Here is a 27001-nt window from a genome sequence, read left to right as displayed (position 1 = left end):
CCTCCCTCCAAGCCTGCCTCCCTCCCTCCCTCCAAGCCTGCCTGTCTCCCTCCCTCCCTCCAAGCCTCCCTCCCTCCCAGACATATGCCTCTCCCACCCACCAGAAAAGAGTTACAGGTCTGTACACTGCTCTATTCGCAGGGGAAAGAAGCTGAAAAAGTTTTCAAGATATTCAGGTCTTCTGTGGAGGATCAGAATGATGATGAGATTGTTATGGGTGAACTGGACAATTATTTAGTGCTCAAAGTGAACACTATTCATGAAAGAGCCCACTTTCATCAGCGCACCCACAAGCCCACGGAAACCCCCGAGGGGTACATCAGAAGCCTACACCAGATAGACGTTACATGGCTTTCAACACTGCCAAGAACTGGAATATCCAGGACAGGTTGGTCACAAGGAGATGTCCGAGAAGCTTCAACAAACGTCTGACTTGACACTCGACCAAGCGGTAGAGCTTGTGAGGCAGTCAGAGCAAGTCGAGGGACAGCTCAGTTGAGTAGCATACAAACAAGCGGTGCACAATGACAAACAGAGACACAGAAATGGACAAAACAAAAGGGCTGAAACAAAATGACACAATGTGAACAGGATGCTTCAGATGTGGTAAGGCACATGATAAAGAGGACAGATGTGCTGCTAAGAACGCCACAACTGTAGGAAGCTAGGGCATTTTCGCAGTCGTTTGTCGCAACCATGTGGTCAAAGAGGTTACAGCGCCCAACGAGAGAAGATAAGAGGGTGAGTTCCATTTCCTGGGAGTCACAGATGTTGATGACTAAAACGACGACGGTGAAACTGCAAATAAAAGGTACTACAACAGACTTTAAGATTGACACAGGGGCAGATACAAGTGTCATATCAGAAAATACTTAGCACACTGAAAAACATGCCACCACTGAAAAGTAACTAAACCAGACAGGCCAGGGGGGAAACTGGGTCACTTTACAGATACTACTGAACCGTATGGGTCACTTTACAGATACTACTGAACTGTATGGGTCACTTTACAGATACTACTGAACCGGATGGGTCACTTTACAGATACTACTGAACTGTATGGGTCACTTTACAGATACTACTGAACTGTATGGGTCACTTTACAGATACTACTGAACCGGATGGGTCACTTTACAGATACTACTGAACTGTATGGGTCACTTTACAGATACTACTGAACCGGATGGGTCACTTTACAGATACTACTGAACCGTATGGGTCACTTTACAGATACTACTGAACCGGATGGGTCACTTTACAGATACTACTGAACTGTACGGGTCACTTTACAGATACTACTGAACTGTACGGGTCACTTTACAGATACTACTGAACCGGATGGGTCACTTTACAGATACTACTGAACCGGATGGGTCACTTTACAGATACTACTGAACCGGATGGGTCACTTTACAGATACTACTGAACTGTATGGGTCACTTTACAGATACTACTGAACCGGATGGGTCACTTTACAGATACTACTGAACCGTATGGGTCACTTTACAGATACTACTGAACTGTATGGGTCACTTTACAGATACTACTGAACCGGATGGGTCACTTTACAGATACTACTGAACCGGATGGGTCACTTTACAGATACTACTGAACCGGATGGGTCACTTTACAGATACTACTGAACCGGATGGGTCACTTTACAGATACTACTGAACCGGATGGGTCACTTTACAGATACTACTGAACCGGATGGGTCACTTTACAGATACTACTGAACTGTATGGGTCACTTTACAGATACTACTGAACCGGATGGGTCACTTTACAGATACTACTGAGCTGTATGGGTCACTTTACAGATACTACTGAGCTGTACGGGTCACTTTACAGATACTACTGAACCGTATGGGTCACTTTACAGATACTACTGAGCTGTATGGGTCACTTTACAGATACTACTGAGCTGTACGGGTCACTTTACAGATACTACTGAACTGTATGGGTCACTTTACAGATACTACTGAACCGGATGGGTCACTTTACAGATACTACTGAGCTGTATGGGTCACTTTACAGATACTACTGAGCTGTACGGGTCACTTTACAGATACTACTGAACCGTATGGGTCACTTTACAGATACTACTGAGCTGTATGGGTCACTTTACAGATACTACTGAGCTGTACGGGTCACTTTACAGATACTACTGAGCTGTATGGGTCACTACTATTTGGAAAGGACAGCAGTTTAGGTTAAAAGTGTATGTGATAAAGGGGTCAAAGGGAAGCCATCTGCCAGGCCGTAATGTAGCTGTTGCAGTGGGCTTGGTGAAGAGAATAGAAGAGATTAAAAGCACAGAGCAGCTCATCCTGCAGACGGGGGAAAGCTGAAGGTAAAACCAACCAAAATAATCCTGAAAGGTGATGCGGTGCCCTACAGTCTAAACAGCCAGACGTGTGTCAGTTCCCATGCTCCCCAAAGACAAAAAGGAACTTTACCGTAATCACAGAGATCAGGGAGACTACAGAGCAGTGTGATCACAGAGATCAGGGAGACTACAGAGCAGTGTGATCACAGAGATCAGGGAGACTACAGAGATCAGGGAGACTACAGAGCAGTGTGATCACAGAGATCAGGGAGACTACAGAGCAGTGTGATCACAGAGATCAGGGAGACTACAGAGATCAGGGAGACTACAGAGATCAGGGAGACTAAAGAGATCAGGGAGACTACAGAGATCAGGGAGACTACAGAGATCAGGGAGAATACAGAGTGGTGTGATCACAGAGATCAGGGAGACTACAGAGATCAGGGAGACTACAGAGATCAGGGAGACTACAGAGATCAGGGAGACTACAGAGATCAGGGAGACTACAGAGTGGTGTGATCACAGAGATCAGGGAGACTACAGAGCAGTGTGATCACAGAGATCAGGGAGACTACAGAGATCAGGGAGACTACAGAGATCAGGGAGACTACAGAGCGGTGTGATCACAGAGATCAGGGAGACTACAGAGCAGTGTGATCACAGAGATCAGGGAGACTACAGAGATCAGGGAGACTACAGAGCGGTGTGATCACAGAGATCAGGGAGACTACAGAGCAGTGTGATCACAGAGATCAGGGAGACTACAGAGATCAGGGAGACTACAGAGATCAGGGAGACTACAGAGATCAGGGAGACTACAGAGTGGTGTGATCACAGAGATCAGGGAGACTTCAGAGCGGTGTGATCACAGAGATCAGGTAGACTTCAGAGCAGTGTGATCAGAGAGATCAGGGAGACTACAGAGCAGTGTGATCACAGCGATCAGGGAGACTACAGAGATCAAGGAGACTACAGAGATCAGGGAGACTACAGAGCAGTGTGATCACAGAGATCAGGGAGACTACAGAGCAGTGTGATCACAGAGATCAGGGAGACTACAGAGCAGTGTGATCACAGAGATCAGGGAGACTACAGAGATCAGGGAGACTACAGAGCAGTGTGATCACAGAGATCAGGGAGACTACAGAGATCAGGGAGACTACAGAGATCAGGGAGACTACAGAGATCAGGGAGACTACAGAGCAGTGTGATCACAGAGATCAGGGAGACTACAGAGATCAGGGAGACTACAGAGATCAGGGAGACTACAGAGCAGTGTGCTCCTATGGTCCTGGTAACCAAGAAGAACAAAGACCAGCTGAGAGTATGTGCTGACCTGAGAAGGTTAAACAAATCAGCGAAAAGGGACAAATCCATTGTACCCACCATAGACGATATCCTGCTAAAGCTGGCTGCTGCCAAGGTGTTTTCTCTTTCAGATGCAGCAAGTGGCCTCTGGCAGATTTCACTAGACAGAGAGAGTGCCAAGCTTACCACATTCATAACGCCTTTTTGGAAGATACTATTTCAACAGACTTCCATTTGGAATCACTAGTTCCCTACACATCTTCCAGCGCGAGATGACAGAGCTCCTGAAGGACCAAGAAGGTGTGGCCATTTACATGGATGATACACATTTACACAGACACACCAGAGCATCATGTAGTGAGACTCCAGAACACCTTATGGGGAAGCAGGTTTGAAAGTCAACCCAGACAAATGTCTACTGCGTCAGAAATGGCTTAACTACCTAGGACACTATATCGACGAGAATGGCATTTGTCCTGATGAGGCCAAAATCCAGGCCATTACCCAGCTGGAGCCTCCAAGAAATGTGTCTGATCTGAGGAGGATCCTGGGTATGATTCACTACCTAGGCAGGTACCAACTGGGTCTCGCCAACGTCAACAAACCCCTCAACCTGCTCAAGAGTGACGCTACATGAACATGCAGTGCAGGAGGAGGCCTTTAAGAATGTAAAGCAACTCGTCACAGAGTCCCCTGTACTGGCATTCTATCATATCAATAAAAACTTTATTAGTCACGTGCACCGAATAGACCTAACCGTGAAATGCTTACTGACCAGCCTTTAACCAACAGTGAAGTTCAAGAAGATTTAAGAAAATATTTACCAAATAAACTAAAGTAAAAAATAATAAAAAGTAACACAATAACATAACAATAACGAGGCTATATACAGGGGGGGGGTACCGGTACAGAGTCAATGTGGAGGCTATATACAGGGGGTATTACGGTACAGAGTCGATGTGGAGGCTATATACAGGGTATTACGGTACAGAGTCAATGTGGAGGCTATATACAGGGTATTACGGTACAGAGTCAATGTGGAGGCTATATACAGGGTATTATGGTACAGAGTCAATGTGGAGGCTATATACAGGGGGTACCGGTACAGAGTCAATGTGGAGGCTATATACAGGGGGTACCGGTACAGAGTCAATGTGGAGGCTATATACAGGGGGTACCGGTACCGAGTCAGTGTGGAGGCTATATACAGGGGGTACCGGTACCGAGTCAGTGTACAGGGGTACAGGTTAATAATGAGGCTATATACAGAGGGTACCGGTACAGAGTCAATGTGGAGGCTATATACAGGGGGTACCGGTACCGAGTCAGTGTACAGGGGTACAGGTTAATAATGAGGCTATATACAGAGGGTACCGGTACCCAGCCAGTGTACAGGGGTACAGGTTAATAATGAGGCTATATACAGAGGGTACCGGTACCCAGCCAGTGTGCAGGGGCACAGGTTAATAATGAGGTTATATACAGAGGGTACCGGTACCCAGTCAGTGTGGAGGCTATATACAGAGGGTACCGGTACCCAGTCAGTGTGGAGGCTATATACAGAGGGTACAGGTACCCAGTCAGTGTGGAGGCTATATACAGAGGGTACCGGTACCCAGTCAGTGTGGAGGCTATATACAGAGGGTACCGGTACCCAGTCAGTGTACAGGGGCACAGGTTAATAATGAGGCTATATACAGAGGGTACCGGTACCCAGTCAGTGTGGAGGCTATATACAGAGGGTACAGGTACCCAGTCAGTGTACAGGCGTACATACAGAGGGTACCGGTACAGAGTCAATGTGGAGGCTATATACAGGGGGTACCGGTACTGAGTCAGTGTACAGGGGCACAGGTTAGAGGTAATTTGTTAATCTAGGTAGGAGTGAAGTGACTATACATAGATATTAAACAGTGAGTAGCAGCAGTGTAAAAAACAAATGGAAGGGGGTGTCAATGTATATAGTCCGGTGTCCATTAGATTAACTGTTCAGCAGTCTGATGGCTTGGGGGTAGAAGCTGTTCAGCAGTCTGATGGCTTGGGGGTAGAAGCTGTTCAGCAGTCTGATGGCTTGGGGGTAGAAGCTGTTAAGGAGCCTTTTGGACCTAGACTTGGCACTCCGGTACTGTTTGCTGTGTGGTAGCAGAGAAAACAGTCTATGACTTGGGTGACTGGAGTCTTTGACAATGTTTTGGCCTTTCCTCTGGCACTGCCTAGTATATAGGTCCTGGATGGCAGGAAGCTTGGCCCCAGTGATGTACTGGGCCGTACGCACTACCCTCTGTAGCGCCTTAAGGTCAGATGCCGAGCAGTTACTATACCAGGCAGTGATGCAACCGGTCAGGATGCTCTCAATGGTGCAGCTATAGAACTTTTTTGAGGATCTGGGACCCCTGCCAAATGTTTTCAGTCTCCTGAGGGGGAAAAGGTGTTGTCGTCTTGATGTGTTTGGACCGTGATAGATCGTTGGTGATGTGGACACACTCGACCCGCTCCACTACAGCCCCATCGTTGTTAATGGGGCCTGTTCGGCCCGCCCTTTGCTGTAGTCCACGATCATCTCCTTTGTCTTGTTCACATTGAGGGAGAGGTTGTTGTCCTGGCACCACACTGCCAGTTCTCTGACCACCTCCCTATAGGCTTTTGTCATCGTTGTCGGTGATCAGGCCAACCACTGTTGTGTTGTCAGCAAACTTAATGATGGTGTTGGAGTCGTGTTTGGCCACGCAGTCGTGGGTGAACAGGGAATACAGGAGGGGACTAAGCACACACCCCTGAGGGGCTCCAGTGTTCATGATCAGAGTAGCAAATATAAATATATATTTTGACTTCTTCTAACCGTCCGGATTAGTGTCCCACTCCTTGAAAGCGGCAGCTCCAGCCTTTAACTCGGTATGAATGTTGCCTGTAATAGGATATCTAAACTCAGCAAAAAAATAAATCCTAATAAATAATAAAAATAAATGTCCTCTCACTGTCAACTGTGTTAATTTCCAGCAAATTTAACATGTGTAAATATTTGTAAGGGGGGGGTCAAAATCAAAAGTAACAGTCAGTATCTGGTGTGGCCACCAGCTGCATTAAGCACTGCAGTGCATCTCCTCCTCATGGACTGCACCAGATTTGCCAGTTCTTGCTGTGAGATGTTACCCCACTCTTCCACCAAGGCACCTGCAAGTTCCCGGACATTTCTGGGTTGGGAATGGCCCTAGCCCTCAACCTCCAATCCAACAGGTCCCAGAGGTGCTCAATAAGTTTGAGATCCAGGCTCTTTGCTGGCCATGGCAGAACACTGACACTCCTGTCTTGCAGGAAATCACGCACAGGACCAGCAGTATGGCTGGTGGCATTGTCATGCTGGAGGGTCATGTCAGGATGAGCCTGCAGGAAGGGTACCACATGAGGGAGGAGGATGTCTTCCCTGTAACGCACAGCGTTGAGATTGCCTGCAATGACAACAAGCTCAGTCCGATGATGCTGTGACACACCACCCCAGACCATGACGGACCCTCCACCTCCAAATCGATCCCGCTCCAGAGTACAGGCCTCGGTGTAACGCTCATTCCTTCGATGATAAACGCGAATCCGACCATCACCCCTGGTGAGACAAAACCGCGACTCGTCAGTGAAGAGTAATTTTTGCCAGTCCTGTCTAGTCCAGCGACGGTGGGTTTGTGCCCATAGGCGACGTTGTTGCCGGTGATGTCTGGTGAGGACCTGCCTTACAACAGGCCTACAAGCCCTCAGTCCAGCCTCTCTCAGCCTATTGAGGACAGTCTGAGCGCTGATGGAGGGATTGTGCGTTTCTGGTGTAACTCGGGCAGTTGTTGTTGCCATCCTGTACCTGTCCCACAGGTGTGATGTTCAGATGTACCGATCCTGTGCAGGTGTTGTTACACGTGGTCTGCCACTGCGAGGACGATCAGCTGTCCATCCTGTCTCCCTGTAGCGCTGTCTTAGGCGTCTCACAGTACAAACATTGCAATTTATTGCCCTGGCCACATCTGCAGTCCTCATGCCTCCTTGCAACATGCCTAAGGAACGTTCACACAGATGAGCAGGGACCCTGGGCATCTTTCCTTTGGTGTTTTTCAGAGTCAGTAGAAAGGCCTCTTTAGTGTCCTAAGTTTTCATAACTGTGACCTTAATTGCCTACCGTCTGTAAGCTGTTAGTGTCTTAACGACCGTTCTACATGTGCATGTTCATTAATTGTTTATGGTTCATTGAACAAGCATGGGAAACAGTGTTTAAACCCTTTACAATGAAGATCTGTGACGTTATTTGGATTTTTACAAATTTTTCTTTGAAAGACAGGGTCCTGAAAAAGGGACGTTTCTTTTTTTGCTGAGTTTATGTCACTGTGGGGACTGCGTCGTCGATGTACTTATTAATGAATCCGGTGACTGATGTGGTACCCTCCTCAATGAATCCCGGAACATATTCCAGTCTGTGCTAGCGAAACAGTCCTGCAGCTTAACGCAAAGCAAAGAGAGGCAGAGAAAGTAGATGGAACCCTGGCCAGGTGGGAAGGGTTAAGGCATGGGGGTTGGCGGTGTAAAGGTTAGGGAGCTCAGCTCTACCTGGGGTCTGTTCATCGGGGTGCAACATTACTGAAATTTCTGATTATGTAGACAACAGATATGATACAAATGTGTAGAACGGACAAGATTTTCTGTCGTGTAGAATTGGGGATCGTTTCACCTCCATTGCAAAATAATGGGATAAATACCCCATTTGACTAACACACAGAGAATATACCTGTATGTTTCACCTCCATAAGAGAATAACGGGATATAAACCACTGTGGTCTTATAGTCTGTATCCCACATGAAACCCTATTCCCTACATAGTGCACAACTACAGACCAGAACCCTACATAGTGCACAACTACAGACCAGAGTCCTACATAGTGCACAACTACTGACCAGAGCCCTACATAGTGCACAACTTCTGACCAGAGCCCTACATAGTGCACAACTACTGACCAGAGCCCTATATAGTGCATAACTACTGACCAGAACCCTACATAGTGCACAACTACTGACCAGAGCCCTACATAGTGCACAACTACTGACCAGAGCCCTACATAGTGCATAACTACTGACCAGAACCCTATATAGTGCACAACTACTGACCAGAGCCCTACATAGTGCACAACTACTGACCAGAGCCCTACATAGTGCACAACTACTGACCAGAGCCCTACATAGTGCACAACTACTGACCAGAGCCCTACATAGTGCACAACTACTGACCAGAGCCCTACATAGTGCACAACTACTGACCAGAGCCCTACATAGTGCACAACTACTGACCAGAGCCCTACATAGTGCACAACTACTGACCAGAGCCCTACATAGTGCACAACTACTGACCAGAGCCCTACATAGTGCACAACTACTGACCAGAGCCTATACAGTATGTTGTGATCAGTAGAAGGCAATCTGGCCATATTACAACAGAGAGAAAAAGCGTTCAGTGGAAACGTAAACAGAGTTGTCCGGCCAGCCGAGAGGAGTTAAAACACAGAGAGAGAGAGCAGAGAGCTAGTGGTTGTGCCTGTGCCTGTGCCAAGCCTTTTGAACCGAATCATCTGTGAACGACGCCACGCAGACTTTTAATGACTGTAATAATATTAGAGCATCCAAGTCCTCATCTGCTGAGCAGACCGTAGGGAGAACCAAGTCCTCATCTGCTGAGCAGACCGTAGGGAGAACCATCTCCTCATCTGCTGAGCAGACCGTAGGGAGAACCAAGTCCTCATCTGCTGAGCAGACCGTAGGGAGAACCAACTCCTCATCTGCTGAGCAGACCGTAGGGAGAACCATCTCCTCATCTGCTGAGCAGACCGTAGGGAGAACCAAGTCCTCATCTGCTGAGCAGACCGTAGGGAGAACCAAGTCCTCATCTGCTGAGCAGACTGTAGGGAGAACCATCTCCTCATCTGCTGAGCAGACCGTAGGGAGAACCAAGTCCTCATCTGCTGAGCAGACCGTAGGGAGAACCAACTCCTCATCTGCTGAGCAGACCGTAGGGAGAACCATCTCCTCATCTGCTGAGCAGACCGTAGGGAGAACCAAGTCCTCATCTGCTGAGCAGACCGTAGGGAGAACCAAGTCCTCATCTGCTGAGCAGACCGTAGGGAGAACCATCTCCTCATCTGCTGAGCAGACCGTAGGGAGAACCAAGTCCTCATCTGCTGAGCAGACCGTAGGGAGAACCAACTCCTCATCTGCTGAGCAGACCGTAGGGAGAACCATCTCCTCATCTGCTGAGCAGACCGTAGGGAGAACCATCTCCTCATCTGCTGAGCAGACCGTAGGGAGAACCATCTCCTCATCTGCTGAGCAGACCGTAGGGAGAACCAAGTCCTCATCTGCTGAGAAGACCGTAGGGAGAACCATCTCCTCATCTGCTGAGCAGACCGTAGGGAGAACCATCTCCTCATCTGCTGAGCAGACCGTAGGGAGAACCGACTCCTCATCTGCTGAGCAGACCGTAGGGAGAACCACCACCTCATCTGCTGAGCAGACCGTAGGGAGAACCACCTCCTCATCTGCTGAGCAGACCGTAGAGAGAACCAAGTCCTCATCTGCTGAGCAGACCGTAGGGAGAACCAAGTCCTCATCTGCTGAGCAGACCGTAGGGAGAACCATCTCCTCATCTGCTGAGCAGACCGTAGGGAGAACCATCTCCTCATCTGCTGAGCAGACCGTAGGGAGAACCAAGTCCTTATCTGCTGAGCAGACCGTAGGGAGGACCGACTCCTCATCTGCTGAGCAGACCGTAGGGAGAACCATCTCCTCATCTGCTGAGCAGACCGTAGGGAGAACCAACTCCTCATCTGCTGAGCAGACCGTAGGGAGAACCAAGTCCTCATCTGCTGAGCAGACCGTAGGGAGAACCATCTCCTCATCTGCTGAGCAGACCGTAGGGAGAACCATCTCCTCATCTGCTGAGCAGACCGTAGGGAGAACCAACTCCTCATCTGCTGAGCAGACCGTAGGGAGAACCAAGTCCTCATCTGCTGAGCAGACCGTAGGGAGGACACACGCTATCCACCACTAGAGGAACAGGAAACGGACAAGCACCGCGAGGGGAACAGGAAACGCATCACAAGCACAGGAAAAGGAACGCAGAGGAAGAGGAAGACTGAAACCAAACGTGAAAGCCTAATAGTTGTAGAAAGACAGAATGGTGATGTACCTTTGAACCTCTCCAGCAGGTGGCGTCCCACATACCAGCAGGCCGTCTCAAAGTTGGGGAACGGAGTCAGACAGTTGACCTTCAGACGCTTCTCCACCTCGTACGCTCTGGAAAGGAAAACACACTTTTAACAATTTTTTTAAAGGGATAGTTCACCTAAAATAACATATTGGTTTCCTTACCCTGTAAGCAGTCTATGGACAAGATATGACAGCAATCCATGATTTGGTTTAGTTTCTCTGGCACGGTTTCCACATGCTAACATTTTAGCATTTGTAGCACAAATCCCATTCAAGTCATGGGACCAATATGAGCATTTCTTCATGAGCGTTAATGAAAAACTAGGCCAAATCAGGAAGTGAAGTTGACCTTTAAAGCTACAGTCTTAGCTACAGGAGGTCCTCATTGATACTAATGATGTGCTCACCTCATCTGCATCTCAACACTCAGGTTGTGGACAAAGTGTCCAGAAAAGGCCAGAGTGTCCACTGGAGTCAGCACAGCGTTGATCCAACCTGCGAACAGAATACACACATTACATACACACCCACACAGAATACACACATTACATACACACCCACACAGAATACACACATTACATACACACTAACACATTATACACACTAACACATCACATACACACTAACACAGTATACACACATTATATACAGACATTATATACACACATTACATACACACCCACACAGAATACACACATTACATACACACCCACACAGAATAAACACATTACATACACACCCACACAGAATACACACTATATACACACTAACACATTACACACACACTAACACACTAACACATTACATACACACTAACACATCACATACACACTAACACATTATACACACTATATACACACTAACACAGTATACTCACGTTATATACACACTAACACATTATACACACTAACACATTATACACACTATATACACGCTAACACAGTATACTCACGTTATATACACACTAACACATTATACACACTAACACATTACATACACACTAACACATTATACACACTATATACACACTAACACAGTATACTCACGTTACATACACACTAACACATTATACACACTATATACACACTAACACAGTATACACACATTCTACACTTCTATTCCCAATGTGACAACATCAGAACAGGTCTGATTCTATTCCCAATGTGACAACATCAGAACAGGTCTGATTCTATTCCCAATGTGACAACATCAGAACAGGTCTGATTCTATTCCCAATGTGACAACATCAGAACAGGTCTGATTCTATTCCCAATGTGACTGTGAGAATAACTTAATTTAGCCCTGATCAGATTTCTGATTCTGATGTGATGGTTTGAAGATTCCTTGTCCCTACTTCAGAGTGCACTAACCTGAGGGTATGAACACTACTTCAGAGTGCACTAACCTGAGGGTATGAACACTACTTCAGAGTGCACTAACCTGAGGGTATGAACACTACTTCAGAGTGCACTAACCTGAGGGTATGAACACTACTTCAGAGTGCACTAACCTGAGGGTATGAACACTACTTCAGAGTGCACTAACCTGAGGGTATGAACACTACTTCAGAGTGCACTAACCTGAGGGTATGAACACTACTTCAGAGTGCACTAACCTGAGGGTATGAACACTACTTCAGAGTGCACTAACCTGTGGGTATGAACACTACTTCAGAGTGCACTAACCTGAGGGTATGAATAGGGTCTGTCCCTGCTTCAGAGTACATTTGTAACACTTGTCCACCTGGTCAGCGAAGAACATCTCTGTGTGATTGGCTGAGGACCTCCAGCGCTCGTACAACGATAGGTTAGCTGACGTGGGCTTGATCAGGAAGAAGATCTTCTCTCCCTGGAAACAACAACATGAAGACAGAACAAGAGCAGGCTCCTTACAACATCAGGGCCTGTATTCACAAAGCATTTCAGAGTAGCAGCGGTGATCTGGGATCAAGTCCCCCCTGTTCATGTAATCTTATTCATTATGATCTAAAAGGAAACACTGATCCTAGATCTGCACCCCAACTCGGAGACACTGTGTGAATACATGTCCAGAACTTGTTCCTATTCATTCTACGGCTAATTTCATTCTTGCTACGTAGCAATGTTTTCTAATAGACCTCGAGTATTCTTCCTTCAGAAGTGCATTGGAAAAGGTGTACATTTCCCATTGAACGCGGAACGAGGGACAGCTCGGTTTGTTGTTTTGGAAAGTTTTGAAAGTCTATTGAACAAGTTTAGTTACCAGCTAGCTACCTTTAGAGTTTGGATCCAGTGAAGCAGTTGGCATCAGTTGCTGGGACCGTTGGAAGGTTCACCTTCCAACAGGACAATAACCCTTAGCACACAGCCAAGACAACGCAGGAGTGGCTTCGGGACAAGTCTCTGAATGTCCGTTGTGGTCCAGCCAGAGCCCGGACTTGAACCCGATCAAACAGCGACACTCCCCATCCAACCTGACAGAGCTTGAGAGGATCTGCAGAGAAGAATGGGAGAAACTCCCCAAATACAGCTGTGCCAAGCTTGTAGCGTCATACCCAAGAAGACTTGAGGCTGTAATCGCTGCCAAAGGTTCTTCAACAAAGTACTGAGTAAAGGGTCTGAATACTTACGTAAATTTGATAATTTAGTTTGTCTAAAAACTTGTTTTTCAACTGTAGATTCAATGGTTGTAAAGATGAAGAGGTCTGTCCGTAATAAAGAGACGCTCTGCTTTTTTGACACCACACTCCACAAAGCAAGTTCTGCAGGCTCTAGTTTAGTCTAATCTTGATTATTGTCCAGTCATGTGGTCAAGTTCTGTTAAGAAAGACTGCAGCTGGCCCAGAACAGAGCGCCACGTCTTGCTCTTCATTGTAATCAGAGGGCTGATATAAATACTATGCATACCAGTCTCTCTTGGCTAAGAGTTGAGGAGAGACTGACTGCGTCACTTCTTGTTTTTATAAGAAACATTAATGTGTTGGAAATTCAAATTTTTTGCATAGTCAACTAACACACAGTTGGCGTCCTACCTTGAGGACGTGGTACCATACAGAGGCCCCTCCACACTCGATGTGGAAGTCCCTGTAGCTGTCTTTAACGCCGATCAGACAGTACTTAGTGACTTTAGGTTTCCCCAGGAGAGCATCGTCTGGCCAGTAGTTCTCTACCCATGACAACCTCCGCACAATCTGAGGGCTCTCCACTATACTGTCCATCCTGAGAGACAGAGACATAATGTTATATAAACAGATCTGAGGACTGTCCATCCTGAGAGACAGAGACATAATGTTATATAAACAGATCTGAGGACTCTCCACTATACTGTCCATCCAGAGAGACAGAGACATAATGTTATATAAACAGATCTGAGGACTGTTCATCCTGAGAGACAGAGACATAATATTATATAAACAGATCTGAGGACTGTCCACTATACTGTCCATCCTGAGAGACAGAGACATAATGTTATATAAACAGATCTGAGGACTGTCCATCCTGAGAGACAGAGACATAATATTATATAAACAGATCTGAGGACTGTCCACTATACTGTCCATCCTGAGAGACAGAGACATAATATTATATAAACAGATCTGAGGACTCTCCACTATACTGTCCATCCTGAGAGACAGAGAAATAATGTTATATAAACAGATCTGAGGACTGTCCATCCTGAGAGACAGAGACATAATATTATATAAACAGATCTGAGGACTGTCCACTATACTGTCCATCCTGAGAGACAGAGACAGAGACATAATATTATATAAACAGATCTGAGGACTGTCCACTATACTGTCCATCCTGAGAGACAGAGACATAATATTATATAAACAGATCTGAGGACTGTCCATCCTGAGAGACAGAGACATAATGTTATATAAACAGATCTGAGGACTCTCCACTATACTGTCCATCCAGAGAGACAGAGACATAATGTTATATAAACAGATCTGAGGACTGTTCATCCTGAGAGACAGAGACATAATATTATATAAACAGATCTGAGGACTGTCCACTATACTGTCCATCCTGAGAGACAGAGACATAATGTTATATAAACAGATCTGAGGACTGTCCATCCTGAGAGACAGAGACATAATATTATATAAACAGATCTGAGGACTCTCCACTATACTGTCCATCCTGAGAGACAGAGACATAATATTATATAAACAGATCTGAGGACTCTCCACTATACTGTCCATCCTGAGAGACAGAGAAATAATGTTATATAAACAGATCTGAGGACTGTCCATCCTGAGAGACAGAGACATAATATTATATAAACAGATCTGAGGACTGTCCACTATACTGTCCATCCTGAGAGACAGAGACAGAGACATAATATTATATAAACAGATCTGAGGACTGTCCACAATACTGTCCATCCTGAGAGACAGAGACATAATATTATATAAACAGATCTGAGGACTGTCCATCCTGAGAGACAGAGACATAATATAATATAAACTGATCTGAGGACTGTCCACTATACTGTCCATCCTGAGAGACAGAGACATAATATTATATAAACAGATCTGAGGACTGTCCACTATACTGTCCATCCTGAGAGACAGAGACATAATATTATATAAACAGATCTGAGGACTGTCCACTATACTGTCCATCCTGAGAGACAGAGACATAATGTTATATAAACAGATCTGAGGACTGTCCATCCTGAGAGACAGAGACATAATATTATATAAACAGATCTGAGGACTGTCCACTATACTGTCCATCCTGAGAGACAGAGACATAATGTTATATAAACAGATCTGAGGACTGTCCACTACACTGTCCATCCAGAGAGACAGAGAAATAATGTTATATAAACAGATCTGAGGACTGTCCACTATACTGTCCATCCTGAGAGACAGAGACATAATATTATATAAACAGATCTGAGGACTGTCCACTATACTGTCCATCCTGAGAGACAGAGACATAATGTTATATAAACAGATCTGAGGACTGTCCACTACACTGTCCATCCAGAGAGACAGAGAAATAATGTTATATAAACAGATCTGAGGACTGTCCATCCTGAGAGACAGAGACATAATGTTATATAAACAGATCTGAGGACTGTTCATCCTGAGAGACAGAGACATAATATTATATAAACAGATCTGAGGACTGTCCACTATACTGTCCATCCTGAGAGACAGAGACATAATATTATATAAACAGATCTGAGGACTGTCCACTATACTGTCCATCCTGAGAGACAGAGACATAATGTTATATAAACAGATCTGAGGACTGTCCACTACACTGTCCATCCTGAAAGACAGAGACATAATATTATATAAACAGATCTGAGGACTGTCCACTATACTGTCCATCCTGAGAGACAGAGACATAATATTATATAAACAGATCTGAGGACTGTCCACTACACTGTCCATCCTGAAAGACAGAGAAATAAACACTATTCAAATCATGCCACTACAATAGCACAAAAACGTACCATAAAATACATAGGGGTTAATCGTGATATTACAATATCATTACCATCTTAATGGTGTTTAATAATAATAACAACATTAAAATAGTGTTTAGTATGATCTGTATCAGAGAAAGTCAGGAGAAGTGGTGTTGTGCTGCACCATGTGTATCATGAGAACAGGTGTCCATGTACCTCTCAGGTGTGTGCCTACCTTTTGTCAGAGAACTCGAGGTTGATAATGTTTAACACTTTCTTCCTGTTGGTGCTGTAGTAGTAATCTACAAAGTCCTTCAGCTTCATCTTACTGTCAGTCTGCTTGGTCACATCTATCACATCCACACCCACGTCTGGACCTGGGAGTGATTAATACAAACAGTTTCAATGTAACTTAATTACACATAAAAGACACGAGAAAATCAATAGTGAGCAGATCTTTAAATGTCAATGAGTTGATGAGATGTGATGCTAACTAGGCTGCTCAGTATACAGCAGTAGAAGTACCAGATGTGTAGCTAACTAGGCTGCTCAGTATACAGCAGTAGCAGATGTGATGCTAACTAGGCTGCTCAGTATACAGCAGTAGAAGTACCAGATGTGATGCTAACTAGGCTGCTCAGTATACAGCAGTAGCAGATGTGATGCTAACTAGGCTGCTCAGTATACAGCAGTAGAAGTAGCAGATGTGTTGCTAACTAGGCTGCTCAGTATACAGTAGTAGAAGTAGCAGATGTGTTGCTAACTAGGCTGCTCAGTATACAGCAGTAGAAGTAGCAGATGTGATGCTAACTAGGCTGCTCAGTATACAGCAGTAGAAGATGTGATGCTAACTAGGCTGCTCAGTATACAGCAGTAGAAGATGTGATGCTAACTAGGCTGCTCAGTATACAGCAGTAGAAGATGTGTTGCCAACTAGGCTGCTCAGTATACAGCAGTACCAGATGTGTTGCTAACTAGGCTGCTCAGTATACAGCAGTACCAGATGTGATGCTAACTAGGCTGCTCAGTATACAGCAGTAGAAGTACCAGATGTGTTGCTAACTAGGATGCTCAGTATACAGCAGTACCAGATGTGTTGCTAACTAGGCTGCTCAGTATACAGCAGTAACAGATGTGTTGCTAACTAGGCTGCTCAGTATACAGCAGTACCAGATGTGATGCTAACTAGGCTGCTCAGTATACAGCAGTAGAAGTACCAGATGTGTTGCTAACTAGGCTGCTCAGTATACAGCAGTAGAGGTACCAGATGTGATGCTAACTAGGCTGCTCAGTATACAGCAGTAGAGGTACCAGATGTGTTACTAACTAGGCTGCTCAGTATACAGCAGTAGAAGTACCAGATGTGTTGCTAACTAGGCTGCTCAGTATACAGCAGTAGAAGTAGCAGATGTGTTGCTAACTAGGCTGCTCAGTATACAGCAGTACCAGATGTGATGCTAACTAGGCTGCTCAGCATACAGCAGTAGAAGTAGCAGATGTGATGCTAACTAGGCTGCTCAGTATACAGCAGTAGAAGATGTGATGCTAACTAGGCTGCTCAGTATACAGCAGTAGAAGTACCAGATGTGTTGCTAACTAGGCTGCTCAGTATACAGCAGTACCAGATGTGTTGCTAACTAGGCTGCTCAGTATACAGCAGTACCAGATGTGTTGCTAACTAGGCTGCTCAGTATACAGCAGTACCAGATGTGATGCTAACTAGGCTGCTCAGTATACAGCAGTAGAAGTACCAGATGTGTTGCTAACTAGGCTGCTCAGTATACAGCAGTAGAGGTACCAGATGTGATGCTAACTAGGCTGCTCAGTATACAGCAGTAGAAGTACCAGATGTGTTACTAACTAGGCTGCTCAGTATACAGCAGTAGAAGTACCAGATGTGTTGCTAACTAGGCTGCTCAGTATACAGCAGTAGAAGTACCAGATGTGATGCTAACTAGGCTGCTCAGTATACAGCAGTAGAAGATATGATGCTAACTAGGCTGCTCAGTATACAGCAGTACCAGATGTGATGCTAACTAGGCTGCTCAGTATACAGCAGTACCAGTTGTGTTGCTAACTAGGCTGCTCAGTATACAGCAGCAGAAGTACCAGATGTGTAGCTAACTAGGCTGCTCAGTATACAGCAGTACCAGATGTGATGCTAACTAGGCTGCTCAGTATAAAGCAGTAGAAGATGTGTTGCTAACTAGGCAGCTCAGTGTACAGCAGTAGAAGTACCAGATGTGTAGCTAACTAGGCTGCTCAGTATACAGAAGTACCAGATGTGATGCTAACTAGGCTGCTCAGTATACAGCAGTAGCAGATGTGTAGCTAACTAGGCTGCTCAGTATACAGAAGTACCAGATGTGATGCTAACTAGGCTGCTCAGTATACAGCAGTAGCAGATGTGTTGCTAACTAGGCTGCTCAGTATACAGCAGTAGAAGTAGCAGATGTGTAGCTAACTAGGCTGCTCAGTATACAGAAGTACCAGATGTGATGCTAACTAGGCTGCTCAGTATACAGCAGTAGAAGTAGCAGATGTGATGCTAACTAGGCTGCTCAGTATACAGCAGTAGAAGTAGCAGATGTGTTGCTAACTAGGCTGCTCAGTATACAGCAGTAGAAGTAGCAGATGTGATGCTAACTAGGCTGCTCAGTATACAGCAGTAGAAGTAGCAGATGTGTTGCTAACTAGGCTGCTCAGTATACAGCAGTAGAAGATGTGTTGCTAACTAGGCTGCTCAGTATACAGCAGTAGCAGATGTGTTGCTAACTAGGCTGCTCAGTATACAGCAGTAGAAGTACCAGATGTGTTGTTAACTAGGCTGCTCAGTATAGAGCAGTAGAAGTAGCAGATGTGTTGCTAACTAGGCTGCTCAGTATACAGCAGTAGCAGATGTGTTGCTAACTAGGCTGCTCAGTATACAGCAGTAGCAGATGTGTTGCTAACTAGGCTGCTCAGTATACAGCAGTAGCAGATGTGTTGCTAACTAGGCTGCTCAGTATACAGCAGTACCAGTTGTGTTGCTAACTAGGCTGCTCAGTATACAGCAGTAGAAGTACCAGATGTGTTGCTAACTAGGCTGCTCAGTATACAGCAGTAGAAGTACCAGATATGTTGCTAACTAGGCTGCTCAGTATACAGCAGTAGCAGATGTGATGCTAACTAGGCTGCTCAGTATACAGCAGTAGAAGTACCAGATGTGTTGCTAACTAGGCTGCTCAGTATACAGCAGTAGAAGATGTGTTGCTAACTAGGCTGCTCAGTATACAGCAGTAGAAGATGTTTTGCTAACTAGGCTGCTCAGTATACAGCAGTAGCAGATGTGTTGCTAACTAGGCTGCTCAGTGTACAGCAGAACAAGATGTGATGCTAACTAGGCTGCTCAGTATACAGCAGTAGCAGATGTGATGCTAACTAGGCTGCTCAGTATACAGCAGTAGAAGTACCAGATGTGATGCTAACTAGGCTGCTCAGTATACAGCAGTAGAGGTACCAGATGTGTTGCTAACTAGGCTGCTCAGTATACAGCAGTAGAAGTACCAGATGTGTTGCGAACTAGGCTGCTCAGTATACAGTAGTAGCAGATGTGTTGCTAACTAGGCTGCTCAGTATACAGCAGTACCAGTTGTGTTGCTAACTAGGCTGCTCAGTATACAGCAGTAGAAGTACCAGATGTGATGCTAACTAGGCTGCTCAGTATACAGCAGTACCAGATGTGTTGCTAACTAGGCTGCTCAGTATACAGCAGTACCAGATGTGATGCTAACTAGGCTGCTCAGTATACAGCAGTAGAAGTACCAGATGTGTTGCTAACTAGGCTGCTCAGTATACAGCAGTAGAAGTACCAGATGTGTTGCTAACTAGGCTGCTCAGTATACAGCAGTAGAAGATGTGTTGCTAACTAGGCTGCTCAGTATACAGCAGTAGCAGATGTGATGCTAACTAGGCTGCTCAGTATACAGCAGTAGAAGTACCAGATGTGATGCTAACTAGGCTGCTCAGTATACAGCAGTAGAAGATGTGTTGCTAACTAGGCTGCTCAGTATACAGCAGTAGAAGTACCAGATGTGTTGCTAACTAGGCTGCTCAGTATACAGCAGTAGAGGTACCAGATGTGATGCTAACTAGGCTGCTCAGTATACAGCAGTAGTTGTACCAGATGTGTAGCTAACTAGGCTGCTCAGTATACAGCAGTAGAAGATGTGATGCTAACTAGGTTGCTCAGTATACAGCAGTAGAAGTACCAGATGTGTAGCTAACTAGGCTGCTCAGTATACAGCAGTACCAGATGTGATGCTAACTAGGCTGCTCAGTATACAGCAGTAGAGGTACCAGATGTGTTGCTAACTAGGCTGCTAGGTGCGTCAGTCACTAGCATTAGTGTGTCAGCAGAGATCTAGATCAAAACAGCTGACAGCAGCGCTCTCTGGTGGACAAATCATACTACTACTGGTTCCTGTCAGCAAAGTAGTATCCTCTAGGGGTGAGCCAACCTGGCCATACGAGTATTTGTAAGAGTATCCGTAAATTGACAGTTGATATAGGGTGACTACATTTAAAATACACAAATGTGGGACAACAGGATGATTTTGCAGAACATTGTGAGAAATAGGGGCTCCGGAAACAACTAATTGAGGCGCAGGTAGGATGCTCTTTCGTCTAGCGCAAAAGTTGGTGATGCAGAAACGAGAGACTGCATGTGCGGCTGTTTTATAAAAATCTGGGGAAATTTGGCCAAAGAAATATTTCTGGTTGGTCTCAGGGAAGGTAAAATAGGAAGGCACAAAAAACGTGATTGAGTGAAGTAGCAACAAATAAGGTAACTGAGAAACTAATAAAGATGGAGAGCCTCACACGTTTGAAAAAATGACGTGATATCTATCAGTCTAATATGGCAATGTGTAGCTGATATCTATCAGTCTAATATGGCTATGTGTAGCTGATATCTATCAGTCTAATATGGCTGGCTATGTGTAGCTGATATCTATCAGTCTAATATGGCTGGCTATGTGTAGCTGATATCTATCAGTCTAATATGGCTATGTGTAGCTGATATCTATCAGTCTAATACGGCTATGTGTAGCTGATATCTATCAGTCTAATATGGCTATGTGTAGCTGATATCTATCAGTCTAATATGGCTATGTGTAGCTGATATCTATCAGTCTAATATGGCTGGCTATGTGTAGCTGATATCTATCAGTCTAATATGGCTGGCTATGTGTAGCTGATATCTATCAGTCTAATATGGCGATGTGTAGCTGATATCTATCATTCTAATATGGCTATGTGTAGCTGATATCTATCAGTCTAATACGGCTATGTGTAGCTGATATCTATCAGTCTAATACGGCTATGTGTAGCTGATATCTATCAGTCTAATATGGCTGGCTATGTGTAGCTGATATCTATCAGTCTAATATGGCTGGCTATGTGTAGCTGATATCTATCAGTCTAATATGGCTGGCTATGTGTAGCTGATATCTATCAGTCTAATATGGCTGGCTATGTGTAGCTGATATCTATCAGTCTAATACGGCTATGTGTAGCTGATATCTATCAGTCTAATATGGCTGGCTATGTGTAGCTGATATCTATCAGTCTAATATGGCTATGTGTAGCTGATATCTATCAGTCTAATATGGCTATGTGTAGCTGATATCTATCAGTCTAATATGGCTGGCTATGTGTAGCTGATATCTATCAGTCTAATACTGCTATGTGTAGCTGATATCTATCAGTCTAATATGGCTATGTGTAGCTGATATCTATCAGTCTAATATGGCTATGTGTAGCTGATATCTATCAGTCTAATATGGCTATGTGTAGCTGATATCTATCAGTCTAATACGGCTGGCTATGTGTAGCTGATATCTATCAGTCTATGTGTAGCTGATATCTATCAGTCTAATACGGCTATGTGTAGCTGATATCTATCAGTCTAATACGGCTATGTGTAGCTGATATCTATCAGTCTAATACGGCTATGTGTAGCTGATATCTATCAGTCTAATACGGCTATGTGTAGCTGATATCTATCAGTCTAATACGGCTACTTGTAGCTGATATCTATCAGTCTAATACGGCTACTTGTAGCTGATATCTATCAGTCTAATACGGCTATGTGTAGCTGATATCTATCAGTCTAATATGGCTATGTGTAGCTGATATCTATCAGTCTAATATGGCTATGTGTAGCTGATATCTATCAGTCTAATATGGCTATGTGTAGCTGATATCTATCAGTCTAATACGGCTATGTGTAGCTGATATCTATCAGTCTAATACGGCTATGTGTAGCTGATATCTATCAGTCTAATACGGCTATGTGTAGCTGATATCTATCAGTCTAATACGGCTATGTGTAGCTGATATCTATCAGTCTAATATGGCTGGCTATGTGTAGCTGATATCTATCAGTCTAATATGGCTATGTGTAGCTGATATCTATCAGTTTAATATGGCTATGTGTAACTGATATCTATCAGTCTAATATGGCTATGTGTAGCTGATATCTATCAGTCTAATACGGCTATGTGTAGCTGATATCTATCAGTCTAATATGGCTATGTGTAACTGATATCTATCAGTCTAATATGGCTATGTGTAACTGATATCTATCAGTCTAATATGGCTATGTGTAGCTGATATCTATCAGTCTAATATGGCTGGCTATGTGTAGCTGATATCTATCAGTCTAATATGGCTATGTGTAGCTGATATCTATCAGTCTAATACTGCTATGTGTAGCTGATATCTATCAGTCTAATATGGCTATGTGTAGCTGATATCTATCAGTCTAATATGGCTATGTGTAGCTGATATCTATCAGTCTAATACGGCTATGTGTAGCTGATATCTATCAGTCTAATATGGCTATGTGTAGCTGATATCTATCAGTCTAATACGGCTATGTGTAGCTGATATCTATCAGTCTAATATGGCTGGCTATGTGTAGCTGATATCTATCAGTCTAATATGGCTGGCTATGTGTAGCTGATATCTATCAGTCTAATATGGCTGGCTATGTGTAGCTGATATCTATCAGTCTAATATGGCTATGTGTAGCTGATATCTATCAGTCTAATATGGCTGGCTATGTGTAGCTGATATCTATCAGTCTAATATGGCTGGCTATGTGTAGCTGATATCTATCAGTCTAATATGGCTGGCTATGTGTAGCTGATATCTATCAGTCTAATATGGCTATGTGTAGCTGATATCTATTAGTCTAATATGGCTATGTGTAGCTGATATCTATCAGTCTAATATGGCTATGTGTAGCTGATATCTATCAGTCTAATACTGCTATGTGTAGCTGATATCTATCAGTCTAATACGGCTATGTGTAGCTGATATCTATCAGTCTAATATGGCTATGTGTAGCTGTTATCTATCAGTCTAATATGGCTGGCTATGTGTAGCAGATATATATCAGTCTAATATGGCTATGTGTAGCTGTTATCTATCAGTCTAATATGGCTGGCTATGTGTAGCTGATATCTATCAGTCTAATATGGCTGGCTATGTGTAGCTGATATCTATCAGTCTAATATGGCTGGCTATGTGTAGCTGATATCTATCAGTCTAATATGGCTGGCTATGTGTAGCTGATATCTATCAGTCTAATATGGCTATGTGTAGCTGATATCTATCAGTCTAATATGGCTATGTGTAGCTGATATCTATCAGTCTAATACGGCTATGTGTAGCTGATATCTATCAGTCTAATACGGCTGGCTATGTGTAGCAGATATATATCAGTCTAATATGGCTATGTGTAGCTGTTATCTATCAGTCTAATATGGCTGGCTATGTGTAGCTGATATCTATCAGTCTAATATGGCTGGCTATGTGTAGCTGATATCTATCAGTCTAATATGGCTATGTGTAGCTGATATCTATCAGTCTAATATGGCTATGTGTAGCTGATATCTATCAGTCTAATATGGCTATGTGTAGCTGATATCTATCAGTCTAATATGGCTATGTGTAGCTGATATCTATCAGTCTAATACTGCTATGTGTAGCTGATATCTATCAGTCTAATATGGCTATGTGTAGCTGATATCTATCAGTCTAATACGGCTATGTGTAGCTGATATCTATCAGTCTAATACGGCTATGTGTAGCTGATATCTATCAGTCTAATACGGCTATGTGTAGCTGATATCTATCAGTCTAATACGGCTATGTGTAGCTGATATCTATCAGTCTAATATGGCTATGTGTAGCTGATATCTATCAGTCTAATATGGCTATGTGTAGCTGATATCTATCAGTCTAATACGGCTATGTGTAGCTGATATCTATCAGTCTAATACGGCTGGCTATGTGTAGCAGATTTATATCAGTCTAATATGGCTATGTGTAGCTGTTATCTATCAGTCTAATATGGCTGGCTATGTGTAGCTGATATCTATCAGTCTAATATGGCTGGCTATGTGTAGCTGATATCTATCAGTCTAATATGGCTATGTGTAGCTGATATCTATCAGTCTAATATGGCTATGTGTAGCTGATATCTATCAGTCTAATATGGCTATGTGTAGCTGATATCTATCAGTCTAATACTGCTATGTGTAGCTGATATCTATCAGTCTAATATGGCGATGTGTAGCTGATATCTATCAGTCTAATACGGCTATGTGTAGCTGATATCTATCAGTCTAATACGGCTATGTGTAGCTGATATCTATCAGTCTAATACGGCTATGTGTAGCTGATATCTATCAGTCTAATATGGCTATGTGTAGCAGATATCTATCAGTCTAATACGGCTGGCTATGTGTAGCTGATATCTATCAGTCTAATATGGCTATGTGTAGCTGATATCTATCAGTCTAATATGGCTATGTGTAGCTGATATCTATCAGTCTAATATGGCTATGTGTAGCTGATATCTATCAGTCTAATATGGCTATGTGTAGCTGATATCTATCAGTCTAATATGGCTATGTGTAGCTGATATCTATCAGTCTAATACTGCTATGTGTAGCTGATATCTATCAGTCTAATATGGCTATGTGTAGCTGATATCTATCAGTCTAATATGGCTATGTGTAGCTGATATCTATCAGTCTAATATGGCTATGTGTAGCTGATATCTATCAGTCTAATATGGCTATGTGTAGCTGATATCTATCAGTCTAATATGGCTATGTGTAGCTGATATCTATCAGTCTAATATGGCTATGTGTAGCTGATATCTATCAGTCTAATACTGCTATGTGTAGCTGATATCTATCAGTCTAATACGGCTATGTGTAGCTGATATCTATCAGTCTAATATGGCTATGTGTAGCTGATATCTATCAGTCTAATATGGCTATGTGTAGCTGATATCTATCAGTCTAATACGGCTATGTGTAGCTGATATCTATCAGTCTAATACGGCTGGCTATGTGTAGCTGATATCTATCAGTCTAATACTGCTGGCTATGTGTAGCTGATATCTATCAGTCTAATACTGCTATGTGTAGCTGATATCTATCAGTCTAATACGGCTATGTGTAGCTGATATCTATCAGTCTAATACGGCTGGCTATGTGTAGCTGATATCTATCAGTCTAATATGGCTATGTGTAGCTGATATCTATCAGTCTAATACGGCTGGCTATGTGTAGCTGATATCTATCAGTCTAATACTGCTATGTGTAGCTGATTGTTACGGATACAAGTGTGTATCCTGTGTTTCTTTTCTCCTTCTCCTCCTCACAGGTGACAATCATCACTCCCCAATCAGTCATCAACCAGTCCCCAATCAGAAGACACCTGCTCCCCTTTCCTCAACCTATCACAGCCCCTTTCCCTTGGTTTAAAAACCCAGTCAGTTGTTTTCTCCCCAGCTCATTATCTCGCAAGCTCATTCTCAATCTGAGATCAATCTTTGTGTTCATTCTCTCAATCTCGTTCTGTGTGTCCCTCTCTCTATCTCTGTATTGATCTCTTTTGTTTTTACAACTGTATGTCACATTTGTCCGGTAATCCTGTGAGTATTGTTTTGTTGTTTGACTGTTTGTTTGTTTGTTTGGTGGGAAAAGGGGGTACCAAGACAAGTCGCCCATGGGCATACATTACCCGTAGGAATACTTTGTCTAAGTACCCTAGTTAGAACTGGGCGGACCACCCACTGTATTTTTGGTTAGTTAGCTAGCTGTTATTGAGGTAGGCTAGTCTAGCTTAGGGGTGTTTTTGGATTATTGTTTCTTTGCTTGGGTCCAGCTCAGCCCCTTTTCTCACACCCCATTACCGTGTGTTTATAAATAAACCATTAGAGTTTGACGGTAGATTGTAGTTGTCTGTGGTTATTGGTTCTCACTGTTACTTGTCACGATTATAATTTGCATGATTTATGTTACGGTCTCGTTGCCATCCCCCCTAGACTGCAGGGCCAAAGGGATTCGTAACACTGATATCTATCAGTCTAATATGGCTATGTGTAGCTGATATCTATCAGTCTAATATGGCTATGTGTAGCTGATATCTATCAGTCTAATACGGCTATGTGTAGCTGATATCTATCAGTCTAATACGGCTATGTGTAGCTGCTATCTATCAGTCTAATATGGCTATGTGTAGCTGATATCTATCAGTCTAATATGGCTATGTGTAGCTGATATCTATCAGTCTAATATGGCTATGTGTAGCTGATATCTATCAGTCTAATATGGCTATGTGTAGCTGATATCTATCAGTCTAATACTGCTGGCTATGTGTA

At 43.8% G+C, this 27001-nt stretch overlaps 1 protein-coding gene across 1 annotated transcript in view; it reads right to left on the bottom strand.

Moving 5' to 3' along the window:
* phf2 (PHD finger protein 2) overlaps positions 1-27001 on the bottom strand; it is a 138773-nt gene that overhangs the window by 43349 nt on the left and 68423 nt on the right. Inside the window, exons 5-9 of the mRNA XM_029774208.1 lie at positions 16511-16652; positions 13874-14060; positions 12549-12711; positions 11271-11358; positions 10844-10950 (exon numbers count right to left, since the gene is read on the bottom strand). Coding sequence (XP_029630068.1) covers positions 10844-10950; positions 11271-11358; positions 12549-12711; positions 13874-14060; positions 16511-16652 — 687 coding nt within the window. The remainder of the gene's footprint in view (positions 1-10843; positions 10951-11270; positions 11359-12548; positions 12712-13873; positions 14061-16510; positions 16653-27001) is intronic.

The sequence above is a fragment of the Salmo trutta genome, chromosome 14 (assembly GCF_901001165.1).
Source record: "Salmo trutta chromosome 14, fSalTru1.1, whole genome shotgun sequence".
NCBI lineage: Eukaryota > Metazoa > Chordata > Actinopteri > Salmoniformes > Salmonidae > Salmo > Salmo trutta.
This window is presented reverse-complemented; position numbering and strand designations above follow the sequence as displayed.